Source organism: Cricetulus griseus, chromosome 2 (assembly GCF_003668045.3).
Source record: "Cricetulus griseus strain 17A/GY chromosome 2, alternate assembly CriGri-PICRH-1.0, whole genome shotgun sequence".
In the NCBI taxonomy this organism is placed as follows: domain Eukaryota; kingdom Metazoa; phylum Chordata; class Mammalia; order Rodentia; family Cricetidae; genus Cricetulus; species Cricetulus griseus.
The window spans coordinates 54138531-54153633 of NC_048595.1; the positions used below are offsets into that span (position 1 = coordinate 54138531).

Here is a 15103-nt window from a genome sequence, read left to right on the forward strand (position 1 = left end):
TGGTAAAAGAAATGTGTATACTGTAGTGACAGGAAACAAACACTTAGGAAGCCAGCAATAGAGAGCAAAAACCCATCCCAAAGGACTTCAGAAGAAACTGGTATACAAAATCCAATGTGTATTTCTTGGATAACAAATCTCATGTGACTGAGGCTCTGTGAAAGCAAGAATGCCGGAGATAAACAGCTTTGAGAAGTGCTTTTAGTATACATATTTATTGTATCAGATTCATGGCTCTTAGTAGTCAAGAAGAAAATGATTTACCTCTGACTCAGTGTTCCCAGCCTTCTCTGATCATGAATCCGTTGGTGGCAGGACGAGAGAGGATAACTTGGATGGGGTGAATATGATTCAAATACATTATGTACGTGTACAAAAATGCCATAATGAAACCTGTTATGTATAATCAATATATCATAATAAAAAACATAAATAAATTAATAATGAGAAGTAGAAAAAGGAGGTCTATTCGATTGGAAAGATCAAGAAAATGAGTCCCAGAAATTCCCAGAAACCCTGTCTCGGGGAAAAAAAAAAAAAAAAGTGTTTGACCCATCACTAATAGTCTGACTGTCAAAGGGAGGCATTAAGTATCTCTTTAGAATGTCTCCTCTCCTGCACTCCCCACCAAGCTATTTCTAGGAATTCCAGATGCAGCCCACTTTGTACAGTGTGAATTGAATTCCGTCCAATGCTGTCTCCAGGACCCATTTTCAAGACATTCCTTTCCTAAACTCAAAGAATATCATGTACTATTATTCCATATGGCTCTACTAGGATACAGACAGCACAATCACAACTCTCGTGCACATGAAGACAGCCAAAGAAACACAGGTGTCAGTGTGCCAGTTCCCAGAACTGGACAAAGTCCTATAACTGTTCCCATTGCTATGAGCACTCTCTTAACCAGATGACCAGTTAATATCTTAATCATTTATTTGCATTTTTCATTATAATTAGAATTTTAAGCAAAGGTAAAAACAAAAAGCAGATTTTCAAAGGACAATTAGCAGAAGAAAGTTAATCTATCAGAGAGACAATATGAGGTCAGCTCCTGGTGTCAAGAGTGTTAGCAAAATTTTTCTTTTTGCTGAACAGTTCACATAAGTTATTTTTAATTTATGTATGTATTCTTATGCCTATGACTGTTTTGTTTGCATGTGTGCATGAGTACTGCAAAAATGACTGGTTTCCATAGACATCAGAAGAACTGGGGATACAGACGGTTGTAAGCCACCGCGTGGGCACTAGTAAACTAAACCTCTGCAAGAGTAGCAAGTGCTCTTACCCCTGAGCCATCTTCTAGCCCCAAAACATACATTTAAAAAGATAAGGAAGGAGGAACAGGAGGAGGAACCACCGATATTCATGTGTTTTGGAATACTGAGAAGTTATTTATCAAAACAAAAGGAGAATGGTTTTCTAAATAATACAGTATTTTCTCTGAATATGCCAAATACAAATGGACTAGACATTGTAAATGTAATTCTTACCTGATAATTTGTTCTTATTGTATACAGTTTTACTGTGTTATAGTTAAAATGTTTCCTTTTTATTTAGACAAAAAGGGGGAAATGTTGTGGAATAATCTTTTATACTCTGTGAAGATGTGTCATCCTGATTGATTTAATAAAAAGCTGAGGGGGAAAACAGCCACACCCACTTGATGCAGGTTCACTCAGATGGGGTCCAGCCTGCTGTGAAGCCTTTTCCCAGCAAGTGAGAAGAAAGTCACCCAGGGTCCTTAGGCCCAGGCTGACAGGAAAACATGGGGCAGAGAAACGGGAGTTTTGGAAGTGGAATGGTTCATACACCATGGAAAGACACATACAGAAATGTATATGGAGAGGATTAGGCAGATGTTGGAGACCAGCTTGCCCCTGGAACCATCTGTACTATCAGACTAGTACCAAGGGTCATGTGTTGGTCTCTGGTCTTACAGTAGCCAGGTTCTGTGTTGCTATCTACAGCTCCTGTTGCCTTTGAGTGACATGCTTACTCTAGTGGGCTGGAGTACCTCCTGGGGTAGTTCAGGTCCACGAGCCATGCTGCCACTGGGACCATACTGATCTAGGTGGCCTTTGTTGTCACCTGGGACCAGGGTGATAGCCAGACCTAGGCTGCTGTCAAGGACCATGTCTGTGCCTGTGGTTCTGGAAGCTGAGGTTTATGTTGATGCCCATGTCCACAGTGCCACCAAAGGCCACATGAAGCCACCTGTAGCCTTGTTGGTGTCTACGGGCCATGCTGCCATCAGAGCCATCCTGATCTGAGAACCTGAAGCTACCACTTGAAGAAAGGATGTCGACCAGGTTGACCTGCTACCTGAGGCCATGCCTAGGCCTGTGACCCAGCTACAGCTGGGGTCTGCATTAAACTCTTCGGTACAGGTTGCCACTAGGGCCCATATAGAGGCCTGGGACCTGGGCCAGAGACTGCAGCTTGGATGGAGTCAGGAGGCCATGCCACAGCAGACTAGGTAGCCTTTGCTATCACCTGGGGCCAGGGTATCATCTGGGCCCAGGCTGCCACCAAGGGCCATGCCTGGGTCCGTGGCCCTGTAGCAGCCAGGATCCAGATTGACATACATGACTCAGGTTGCCAGTGATTGCCATCAAGAAGCCCAGGGTCAAACCAGTCACCTGAGTCCAGGTTACTGTCTGAGGACCAGGATACATCCATATTCAATTGGCCTACACTGCTACTCAATGACATAGCAACATCTAGGCCTGAGCTACAGCTGAGGGTCCTATCAGGGTCCATGACCTCACTGCAGCCAAAGTCCATACTGATGTCTGATGTTCCTGTTACCATCAAAGGCCACATAGACACCCAAGATCAAGGGCCATGTTAGTGACTCAGAGCCATACCACAGCTGGGGGCAGTGGTGACATCCAGACACAGCTGCTGCCAAGGACCATGTTGGGGACTGAGCTGATGTCTGGGTCCTGCATTGCCACCAATGTTCACATAGAAGCCCACGGTTGGGGCCACAATCTGAGGTCTTAGTGTTGTTTGGTGGTCACACTGCTGCCAGAACATCCCACCTGAGTGGCCATTCCTTCCACCCAGAGACAGGATGCTGTCCAGGCCTAAGCTGCAGCTAAAGGCCATGTCTGGGTCCATGGTCTAGCTGCTGCTGGTGTCTGTGTTGATGTCTGCGGCCAACATCACCTCAGGAGGCCTTAGCGATCATGTGAGATGAAATCGGAGGGTTATACTGAGCCAGTCCTACCCTTCACTGTCCTGGAAAAGTTGGCCTTGTCTCTTGCTGGCCACTACAGCTGGCCTCTGCACTGGGGAGAGAGGGCCCGCACCCCTCACCACAGGAGAGGATGAACCTACCCTGAGGGTATATGCATGTAGGGGAGCTGACTCTGCTCCTCCAATCAAAACCAAGGCAGGTGGCCCCAGTGGCTTGATCTGACCTGCCTGGCTAACACCCAGGCCCACAACTGGGCCTTGGGTTGACCCACCCTAGCATCTACCCCATCTAGGTCCTCCTAGAGTTTGTCAAGGGACTGGTCCTGTGGAATGATACCCACAAGATCTCCAAGACTCTGGACAGCCACAGGATACCCCAGAAGAGCTCTGATGAGGACCCAGTAAGGATGATGTACCAAAAACCAGAGGTTTTAAACCAGGCCTGTGACTCAATGCAGTGAAAATTGCCAGTCAAGCTGATGGGACAAAGTGGTTTACTATATGACTCACTGAAGCCTCCAATGCTATCAGGAGAGATGAAGCGGTGATAGAGATGCAGAAGAGAGGGAAAAGCAGAGATTTTTCTTTTCCTGGTGTGTTTTTTTGTTCTCTTTTGGTTTATTGGGGTTTTTGTTGTTGTTGTTCTTGCTTTTGTTTACTTGTTTGCTTGCTTTGTTTTTTTTTTCCTTTCATGGGGGGTCTCAACAGGGATGAGGGGAGATATGGGGGGGACCGGAGATAAACAGAATTGGGGTACATGATGTGAGACCCCTAAAGATTCAATAAAGTAGTTAAAAAATTTGGGGGAAAACTTTCTTTGCTGAAAAACATACATAATCTTCTTGTCACTGCCTAGTCAATACAGTATGAACATTGCTGTCATTGTATTAGATATTATAGGCAATGTAGAAATTATTAAATGTATATAGAATGATGTGCATAGGTTCCATGCAAATATAAAAGCATTTCATATAGAAAAAAAAAGAGTAACAAGCTGAACAACAAAAAAAGCTGAACAGTCAATAGCTAGGCAGGATTTCCAGGCACAGAGGACACTGGGAAGAAGAAGGGAGGACATATAGCAAGCAGCATGGACATTACAAAGTAAAAGTAACCGAGCCACATAAGAGAATGTAGATTAGAAGAAGAGGGTTAATTTAAGTTATAAGAGCCAGTAAGAAACAAGCCTAAGCTATCGCCAAGCTTTCACAATTATTAAGTCTCTATGTCATGATCTGGGAGCTGGCTGGTGGAACAGAGAAAGACTTGCAACAGCAAACCTTTTATTCAACTATTGACAATGAAAGATGTCTCTCCTTCAAGAAGATCAAACCATGGCATTCAAAAACCTGGGGTCTAACTCTTCAAGAGGAAGCTAGTTTACTTTTAGCATGCTTGGGGATGCTTCTAGATGCAGTCAATCTGTCTCAGCTTCTGTTGGCATTGTGTAGAGCATCCATGATGGTTTTATTGTATTCTGAAATCTGCTTCATCACATTTTTAATAACCGGTTGGTAATCACTCTCTTGACTCTTGGTTGCTATGACTAATTACATAGTTAAGGAGGAACAATTGTCAGTAAAAACAGTAGTCTGTGACTCAGAAAGGAACTGAAGCAGCCTGAGTATTTGTCACAGTGAATGTAGACAGTACAGAGAAAGTACAATAATTTTAAGATAGAATCTTATTTTAACAAAGCGTAAGTTGAAACAAAAAGGCCAAATAAAATTTCTTTCAAAAAATTTGCTTACAGTATAAACACTTTTGATTTTTTAATGTCAGGTGGCCCAATCTAGTTCTACTCTCAGAACAATCGAGCATTTGGAAAAACTCTATTCTCTGTAATGTCACACAGAATTTCAGGCAAGTCTCTTTAGACTTCACTGTTTCAGAGTCATATGGATTTATGTTGCATAAAGCTGGAATGCTGGACTTTTAAAAATCCCATGAAGACCAAAGTCTGCCTTTGAAGCTGAGTTGCTTGAAATAGTATGAATAGAGTTTCTATGGCATCCTAACTGGAAGTAAGCTAAGGTGTTTGCTGCCCCTAAGGTGAAGTTTGGTAACACCCTAAAAGAGTACCTATGGGACCACTGAGTCAGTGGTTCTGTTTTTTGTTCTGATTTTGTTCTGAGAACAGATACCCTAGAATAAGTCAAAGGGAACAGGAAACAAATTCTGGAGAGACACTTTTTTTGTGACTTCACAATGCATGGCCTCAGCAAATGCTGCCTCTTAGATGGAACAACAGTAATGATAAGATATAAGTACCATCTGGAAGAAATGAAGATGTAGTTGAATTGAGAATAACACGAATAAACTCAGAGGTCAAATTTCCTATGATCCTGACTTGTCACCACCCTTTGCTGTCCAGACAGCCAAGTTTTAGCAATATAAACAACTAACACCTATACCTATATCTAAACTCTATGAGTACAAACTGTTTTAGAGATGATAAAATTAAGGCTTAAATAGGTCAAGGGACCTGTCTAAAGACTGTAGCTTACCAATGACAGAATCAACATTCAAAATTTGATCATCTGACTCTATAATGTATGCCCTTAACCACTATTCTATATGATGATGTCATATGCCTCCTTGGGTAATCCCCAAAATCAGATTTTTCATAGATAATCTGAGTAAACACCCTCTGACTACTGTGGAGCAGAAAGTGATGCTAGTCTTCATGACCCCCAGATAATTAGTTCAGAGTTTTATACATACCAAGTATTTGTAAGGACATATTAAGCCAGTTTAAAGGATACACTCTTTCATCACAAAATTATTTTGCTCGAGGTGCTGCCACTTTCTCTCCAAATTTGTAAGCTAGAAACACAAAAGGTGAATATTAACTGATATTCTCATATTCAAAATCATTACACATCCATTTTAGAGGGTATGAAAAATAATACTCAATTTTAAATCATACCAATTCCTTGCATTCTATTAAATAAAGTGAGAGTTGCCAGAGAAGAAACTTAGGTTTTAGATTAATCACACAATAGCTATATTTAGGAGAATGCTAAATTATATAAAAAGTTTTACTTCATTTATTTTAATTAAAAATAGTAAAATGTTCATTATGCCAATAAACACAGCAAGTCAATTTGTGACTTTTTGTAAAATAATTTAAAAAAGAAAAATGTGACATGATGGGAATCTCTCCTTGAATTCTGTAAGTCTAATGCCACAAAGGTAATATATATTCTAATACTGTCAAAGGTTCAGCCTTATAGGAAAAACTTCCTTATTTCCAGAGTTAAGTTTCCTGTCTCGTTTCACAGGCTACGATAAGAGCAGAGCTGCAGTGTGAAGATTGTAAGAGAGTCTGTGAAAAGCTGGCACTGCTACAATAATTTCTGCATCAACAGGAAACGAATGTGGATATTATATTGATGGTTGCTTCCTCAGAAGACAATTTCACTGTTATAGAATTAAATTGTTTTTCTGATTTAATTAACCTTGTAACTCTGGGTTATGGTTTTTCTTTTTTAGGATACACATAGTTTTCCCTAAGCAAAGGACTGTCTGAAAAATGAAACATTAAAATAATATCCTCCCTGGACATTTTAGAGAAGTAATGGACATTTAAAAGAACACAGTAATTGAAGAAGCAAGAAAAATGTTTCTTCTAATTCTCATGTAAGAATTCTTTTCAAGGTGCACGTATCTATCCAATTGTTTCCTCTAGAGAGATAAATTTGGATATCAGGATGAAATCATGGTTAACAGAATAAAATACATGGTCCTTGAGCTAGGACTTGTTAAATCAGATGTATCTGTCATAAATGAGACCTGGAAGTTAGCACGGCCCCTAGGGAAGCAGTCAGCACATTTTGGCAATAAATCTTTAATAACCTTCTGCAAAGTCAAGTACCAGACATGTTCTTTTTTGTTCTCATTTGGCAACAAACCTTTTAAGTGCTATACAAATAAGAACCACACCATATCAAATTCCTTTTATATCCACATAACTGACTTACCTTGACACCATTAAATGCCAATTTTGAAAATCTTGTTTTCTCTTTATTGTTTATTCAAATAATATAATATGAAATTATTTATATTTAGAGACAAGGATTTCATTTAATTAGTCAAGATTAACAAAACACAAAAATACAGTGATATATCTAAAATTGTGGCTTACGTTATGATTTGGGGAAATAAGCAACTAAACCAATGGTGTCTGCCCAGTGCCTTACATCATCTATGTAGTGGAAGAGGAATGACAAAAAAAAAAAAAAAAAAAAAGGCAGTCTTTCCCTACAAACCATTTCAGACAACATAATGTATTTATAAAACTTTTCTTATGTTTGCCTCTAGTACTCCTCCCCACTCAGCAAATTTTTACATTGTTAATTACAAATCCGTATTTAGGCTTTTATGTTGTGAAGTAAAGACAGAATGACAAGGAAACCAGATACATAAATTAGTGCTTTCTAAACTTTAATAGTTACTGCAAACTCTTATCAGATTCTATTTCTTTCAGTAGAAATGTAAAGTATCTTCTTAAGTAGTACATCCATACACTACAGTAGCTAAGAGAAACATTTTAGAAGAGATTACAATATTTTTCCTTTTTTTAAATTTAAATTAGAAACCAGTTTCTTTTACAAGTCAATCTCAGTTCCCTCTCCCTCCCCTCTTCCCCTGCCCCCTCACTGTCCCCCTATCCCAACCCCTTTCTGCTGCCCAGGAAGGATGAGGCCTTCCATGGGGATCTTAAAAGTCTGTCATACCATTTGGAACAGGGCCTAGACCCTCCACAGTGTGTCTAGGCTGAGAGAGTATCCCTCTATGTGGAGAGGGCTCCCAAAGTCCATTCGTGTACTAGGGGTAAAATCTGATCTACTACTAGTGGCCCCATAGATTGTTCAGACCTCCAAATTGACCTCCTCGTACAGGGGGTTTGGAATAGTCCTATGCTAGTTTCCCAGCTATCAGCCTGGGGTCTGTGAGCAACCCCTTGTTCAGGTCAGCTGTTTCTGAAACTCAGAAGCTTTTGTAAGGCAAAGGACACAGTCAACAAGACAAAATGGCAGCCCCCAGACTGGGAAAAGATCTTCACCAACCCCACATCTGACAAAGGGCTGATTTCCAAAATATACAAAGAACTCAAGAAGCTAGTCTCCAAAACACCAAACAATCCAATTAAAAAGTGGGGTACAGAACTAAATACAGAATTCTCAATAGAAGAATCTAAAATGGCTGAAAGACACATAAGAAAGTGCTCAACATCCTTAGCCATCAGGGAAATGCGAATCAAAACAACTCTGAGGTATCACCTTATACCTGTCAGAATAGTGAAAATGAAAAACACCAATGACAGTTTATGCTGGAGAGGATGTGGTGAAAGGGGAACACTCCTCCACTGCTGGTGGGAGTGCCAACTAGTGCATCCACTTTGGAAATCAGTATGGTGGTTCCTCAGGAAAATGAGGTTAAAATTTTTATGAAAATGTTTAAAGACTGTTTTTGTAAGAATATGATGTGATGAATTGATACAAAAAGGAAAATGTCTCCAAGCCTACATATACCGATGTGTTAGAAATGGTCATTTCTGGGGTAAGAGGGAATAATATGACCTGATCTTGCTTTTTGTACCTTGATCATACTACTTCATAAATCAGAGAATTTTATGCATTTAGAATTTTAAGTCACAGTCTGATTAGACTGTTACTGGAATTTTCTTTGGTCTGACAACGAGCTCCCCCATAAAACCATGGAGACTTATTATTAATTATGAATGTTAGGCCTTAGCTTAGGCTTCTACTACTAGCTCTCTTAACCTGTTTCTATTCATCTACATTTTGCCTCAGGGCATTTTACCTTTCTTTCATCTGTATGTCCTACTTTCCTGCATCATCTGTGTCTGTGTGTCTGGCCCTTGGCATCTCTTCACTTTCTCCCTTGCCCCAACCTAAATTCCTCCTCCTCCTTACCCTCCCTGCTCCAAAGTTCCATTTATACATCCTCCCTTGCTATGAGTCATTCAGTTTTTCATTAAACCAATCAGATGTCTTAGGCAGGCAAGGTAAAACAGCAACGCATCTTTACATAACTAAAGTAATGCAATACTTCTTTACATAGGTGAACAATTATTCTGCAACATAAACAAATGCAACACATCTTTACACAGTTAAACAAATATTCCACAACATAACTTTGCATAGTTAAACAAATATTCCACAACACATGACCATACCAATCCTTTCCTGACTGTAACTACTCAATTTGAATATATTACATAATGTTTCATTTGGTAAATAGAAAATACTATTTGCTTACCACATGCAAACTAGTAAGATGGTACCAGAGACAAAGTAAACTGGATGGATAATGTACCCTCTAAGAGTCCATAAGCTATAAGACCTCAGACACTGTCCAGATATGTACCATGATATGAAAAGTGTAGCTATGTGTCTATAGGAATATGAATCAAGAGCTTCAAGAATAGGACTCTTTTCATAGTATTTTTAGAATAGTTTAAGACTAGAAATTACCTAAATATCCAATAACAGTTTGGTTCTATAAATTATACCTCATCATGTAGTAGTACATTATAACACACACACACACACACACACACACACACACACATACACGGTGATATGCATACACACATACACACACAAAGTAGATAGGCAAATAGAAAAACAGATGCCAGTTGCACTTGAAGTTTCATGCTGTTTTCAGCTTTCATCAGAAGGCTTCTTTTTGCAGTGGGGCTGCAGTTAATGAAAGCAAGGAGTTACAAATGGACAAAGTGAAGAGAGTAAGTGACTGGAGCATGCTCAGCCCTAACAGGACATCTGTATCACAAGCTTCAATCCATCTCCTCAAGGCTCAGGAAATAGTGTGGAAAGAGTGAAAAGAATGTAAATGCAGAGGTCGTGGATGAGTACTGAAAAACAATGTTTTCTGGAAATGACACAGCAATTGGCTCATGGACTCATACAGCTGTGTGCACAAGACTGGTCCCATCAACATCCTCACCAGGCCCTACCCCAACTGAGGAAATAAGGGTACAGTTAGTGGGTGCTGCATGGAGGATTGTCATTTTCCTCAGTGGTGGAGCTACTAAGATGCCCATCCCTTAGGGAGTTATGAGAAAGAGGAGGTATAAAGATTTTAAGATCCAGTGGGGATGAAAGACACGGAGGCAACAGTACCAGCTACAACAGGACTGATGCTAGTATGAACTCACAGACACTGTGGCAGCATGTACAAGGCCTGCACAGAGCCTGCAAAGGTCCAAAACAGATGGAGCCTCAGCACTGAGAGGGAAAGCAGACATGAGCCCCCCACAACACACACTCCTGACCCAGAAGCTATTTCCAAAAGTCAACTGCTTGGCAAGGAAAAATTAGTTTTTTCCCAATGAAGTCTTGCTGGGTATACAAACCACATTTAATGGCAGGCCTGAAGTAGATGACCCAAACCAAACAAAGGCAGTATTTTTCAGACAGTTTTTGTTGCATAATGCTATGTTTGGATATTTTTTATCTTATTGGTCTTTTGCTTATATACAATGGTTTCCAATTTTGTAATTTTATGGGTTTGTGTATATGTGTGTGTGTGCACCCGTAAGTATGTGTTTTGCATGCTTTTTCTTTGTTTATTCCTGTTTGTTTTGTTTTATTCAGGTTTGTTTGTTTTACTTGCCAGTTTGTTTTCTAAAGAGGAAGAGAGAAAGAAATAAAGTTGGGTGGGTAGGGAAATAGGAAGGATCTGGGAGGAGATGGGGGGGAGTCATAATCAGAATTTATTGTATGAAAACATTATTTTCAATAAAACAAAAGTTGCCCATGCTGTAGTAAATAACACCCCCAACACCATCACACAAGCAATCTTAAGGTCAATGTGTATAAAAATATACCAAAGTAGGACAGGGATTGTTAGGAAGAAGGGTTTCAGTGGGGGAGGAGGAAGAAGAGTGGGTGTGTGAAAGCTTCAGATAGACATGTATGAAAGTATCAAAGGACAAAATGAAATGAGAAACAACAACAAAAAGTCCCAAGCTAAACACACAGGAACCGTGTATATATACATATATGTGTGTACACATAAAAGTGCATGTGTGGATGCCTTGTACATGTGTTTTACTCATTCCAAAATGACAAGAAAATCTGTCATTGGAATTTACGGTATTTGTAATATTTGTGGAGTTTCAATAGAAGTTAGAAGTTTTTGTTTACTTTTGATACATTTTAAAGCAATCCCTCAGAGTGGCATAGTAGCCATGCCCAGGAGAGCACATTTTGTAAAACTGGCATTTCATATGGGCTTACTGAAGGAATAAGGCAAAAATTAATTCTAAATGTACTAAAAAGAGAATAGTATAGAATCTCACTGTTTCAAATCCAAAACAAAAACAAAAACTGGAAGGCTTATAAGACAGGTCTAAAACCAAAATGAAACAAGAATAAGAGCAAAACAGATTGGAGTAAAAAACCACAGACTAAGAGCAAGACAGACGACATGAAAGGGAGTGGATTTCAAAGTCAGCCTGAAATGGTTCTTACCTGAGCATGTGTCTCATTCTCTTGCAGTTGTGTTTTCAGTGCCTCATAATCTGTTGTCAGCTTCTCCATTGTTTTCTTAAAGGCATTTCTGTAGGTTGATAACACTGTTCTTTCTTGATGCAATTTCTGGATAGACCCAAATAGTAATACACAGAAGTTAATAGCAAATGTCTAGAAAGCCAATATAGAAATCACATTTGGCTTAGAAATTTTAATAGTTTTATTCTGTAAACTTCTACCAGTTACAATTACTTTAAGACTTATTTACAAAAATAGCTTTTGAATAATAAGCTATGTGAATAGTAACTGCATTAATAACTCAATAAATACTTCCATACATATCCTGACCCCCAAAGATTAACGTTAATATAAGACAAATGGCAATGGAGAGACACTGAAGTGGAGACCTAGAATCTAAATCTGCACTTGGCCAGGGCCACAGGTTGGAATGCTCTGTGTTTGGGAGCAACTTATACTTTGTTTTCAAATGTTTACCTTCTTTTAAAACTTCTAAGTATCTTTAGATTACAACTATACCTGTAACAAATTTTATTACTTCTTCTTAGGTTGTATTTTAAATAGTATACTAAAAGTAGTAAGTCCTATAAAGTACATATGAAATAAAGTCAATCAAGGAAAAACAACTGGAGCCTGGGAATGAAGCTCACTTGGAGGAGTGCTTGCCTCGAATATGAGGCCCTAGTTTTTTACCCCAAGTAAACCTTATAATTGGGGGATCAGAGATGAGGCAGAAAGAACAGACGCTCAAGGCCACCCTTGCTACAGAGCAAGGCCAACCTGAGAAATGAGAGAAGAGGGGGACGAAAAACACAGAGAGAGAGAAAAGGAAAAAAGAAAGGGGGGAGGGGGAGAGAGAGAAGGAGGAAGGGAAAATTATTTAGGCAATGATTTTCATAGATTCTGTTGAGTATTTACCTTCTTCTTTTCTTCGGCAGACGATTTTAAAGCTGCCAGGTCACTGTATGTCTCCAGGTCAGCAGTCATTTGCTTAATTTTGTTTTTCAGAGACTGCTGTTCCTCTGTCATCTTACTTTCCAAAAGTTCCATTTTCTGTAGATCCAGCTGCAGACGCTGACTGTCTGAGGCATAAGAATTTAAAGTAATAATTAGAAAATTCTATTCCTTTTACATGACTAGCCTTAGGTTTTTAGAGCCTCTTCTCATAATATTTTAGTCACCTGACCAATATACAATTTTACTACATATGTTTCTTTTTAAGGGCATTTTATTTAATATATATTCATGCATGTTAATAATTAACTTGAAAAAAACAGCACTACACCTTATTTGTGAATGGAGCATATTTAATGTATATTTTCTTCTGAAGGTATGTAATAAACTTCTTGTCCTTAGGATCACACTAGATGGCACATTAGCACTCTGAATGCAGAACATTTTAAAAAGCATGATCAGGGAGATGGGAGAGGGAGGGAAGAATAGGGAGAGGGCATGGTACTAAATACTCAGAAAAACAAAAACAAAAACAAACAAACAAAAACTTATTTTTTACAATACAACAAATGGAATGTCAGTGCTCCAGAGAAAATAATGTGTAACTTAGAAGCAAGAACACACGGCAACCCAGAACAAGAACAGAAATTCAGTATAATGGATACTTAGCATTCATTTAAAAGGAGTAAGAAAAACAGTGCTTTTAAAAAGTCACTGGTTTTAAAAGGTATTTATTGGTTATGGGGATGGCTCAGTGGATAAAGTACTTTAAGTATAAGAAGGAGTACCAGTGTTTGGATCTCCCGAACCCACAAAAATGGTAGGTAGGCATGGCAGCTGCCTCTAATCCCGTCAGGAGGCAGAGACAGGGAATTCAGAATAAACTGGCTACCTAGATGAGCCACAATTGGCAAGTTCGGGGTTCACTGAGAGACCTTGTCTCAGTAAAGTGAAAAGTGATCGAGAAAGACACCTACCATCAGCTTTGGGCCTCTCTGTATGCACACATGTGCACCTACACACATGCAAAAACACATACAAACAAACATACAAAAGTAATTTTTAAAAAGGGTTGTTATAAAACCAAATATTTTAAAGTTGGTATAATTAAGCTACTATTCCTTGAATGTTTCATTTATCCCTTTCAGAGTTTTTACTTAACCATATTGAAATTCATATATGTACAACAAGATTTAAATGTTATCTTAGTTTCAATTTCAAGTTAGGCACATACTTGTTATCCTGGCATCCAGAGGCTGAGGCAGGAGGGCTCTGAGTTCAAGGCCTGCCTGGGCAACATAAGACTATCTCAGAAATCCAAAGCCATAAAAGTCTTAACTTGGATTCATATCCCCACTAAGATTACAAACAGTAATAATGAGAATAAATTGCTGAACAAATTACCAAGGCTTATTATAGGACCTTAATAATATAGATAGGAAACCTACTTAGCTAACTGAAGCAAGCAGTTGTATAAATTTAAGTGCAAATGTGACTTGGATATATACTCAGGAAATACATTTAAGAACTATACAAATTGAGAAAAGGAGCAAACGTTTGGTTGGTATAGAGTAAAGTTTATCTCCCTTTTGCATCAGGTCCCTATGAAAAGCTGAAAGCTTCTCCAAGGGAAGAGACAGGAAGAGGAAGCAGTCTAGTTCCTTCTGATATGCTATGAAGTTGCAGAGTTTACCAACCAGTGTGTACAGAGTAGCAAAATCTCAGGAGGAGCCACTTTGACCTGGGGAAATGTTTCTGAAATATTCTGCCATCAGCACATTTGTTTACTCCCCAGAGTTTCCTTTCTAAAAATATAAATAAAAACTACTGCTGGCAAGATTCCTTGCCTCTATCCTGAAGTATAAGTGTTTCTCAACTTGTTTGTATTATTAATCCCCATAGGAAACTTTTGTGGGCTTGTTTTTCCTTTTGCTCAATCATAATCATCTCACTGGCCTGATATGGTTTGTTTCACCCTTTCTCTAAGAAGTAATGTTGCCCCTCGAGAGTAAGAGTACTCCATTAAGAGACAGAATGGGGGGAAAAAAAGTCACATGGGTTCCAGTAATAATCTCAAAGATAGAAAGGGAAGCAATTCACAGACAGGCACTATTAACATACATTATCTCAGAACAGCTAAGAAGATTATCATAAACTTCTGGTGATTTTCAGATAAAAGAAATATCTTAAGTGTAGGAAGTGATATAAAGAAAAAAAGGGATGAAATAAGGAAGGCTTAACTAAACAAACAAAAGAAATGGTAGATGAAATAAATTACAAAGTCAGAATTCAAATCTTACTAAAGAAAATTTCCAGAAAGAAGAAAAACTTTACAGTAGTGACAGACTGTATTTTTCTTTTATTCTATTAAAGTCAGTGCTCATTCTTTTTCAACTGTACCA

The 15103-nt window shown here is 38.9% G+C and overlaps 1 protein-coding gene across 3 annotated transcripts in view; it reads right to left on the reverse strand.

The window, feature by feature from the left end:
* Positions 1–4470: 4470 nt before the first annotated feature.
* Ift74 (intraflagellar transport 74) overlaps positions 4471–15103 on the reverse strand; it is a 65769-nt gene continuing 55136 nt past the window's right edge. For 2 of the 3 annotated variants that reach the window (XM_027400418.2, XM_035439802.1), the window contains 4 exons: positions 12666–12829; positions 11730–11855; positions 5970–6030; positions 4471–4750 (listed from right to left, as the gene is read on the reverse strand). In XM_027400418.2, the coding sequence (XP_027256219.1) occupies positions 4632–4750; positions 5970–6030; positions 11730–11855; positions 12666–12829 (470 nt within the window). In that variant the 3' untranslated portion in view covers positions 4471–4631. Of the gene's footprint in view, positions 4751–4881; positions 5479–5928; positions 6031–11729; positions 11856–12665; positions 12830–15103 lie in introns of those variants that run through there. The other variant, XM_035439801.1, reaches the window with a different exon arrangement.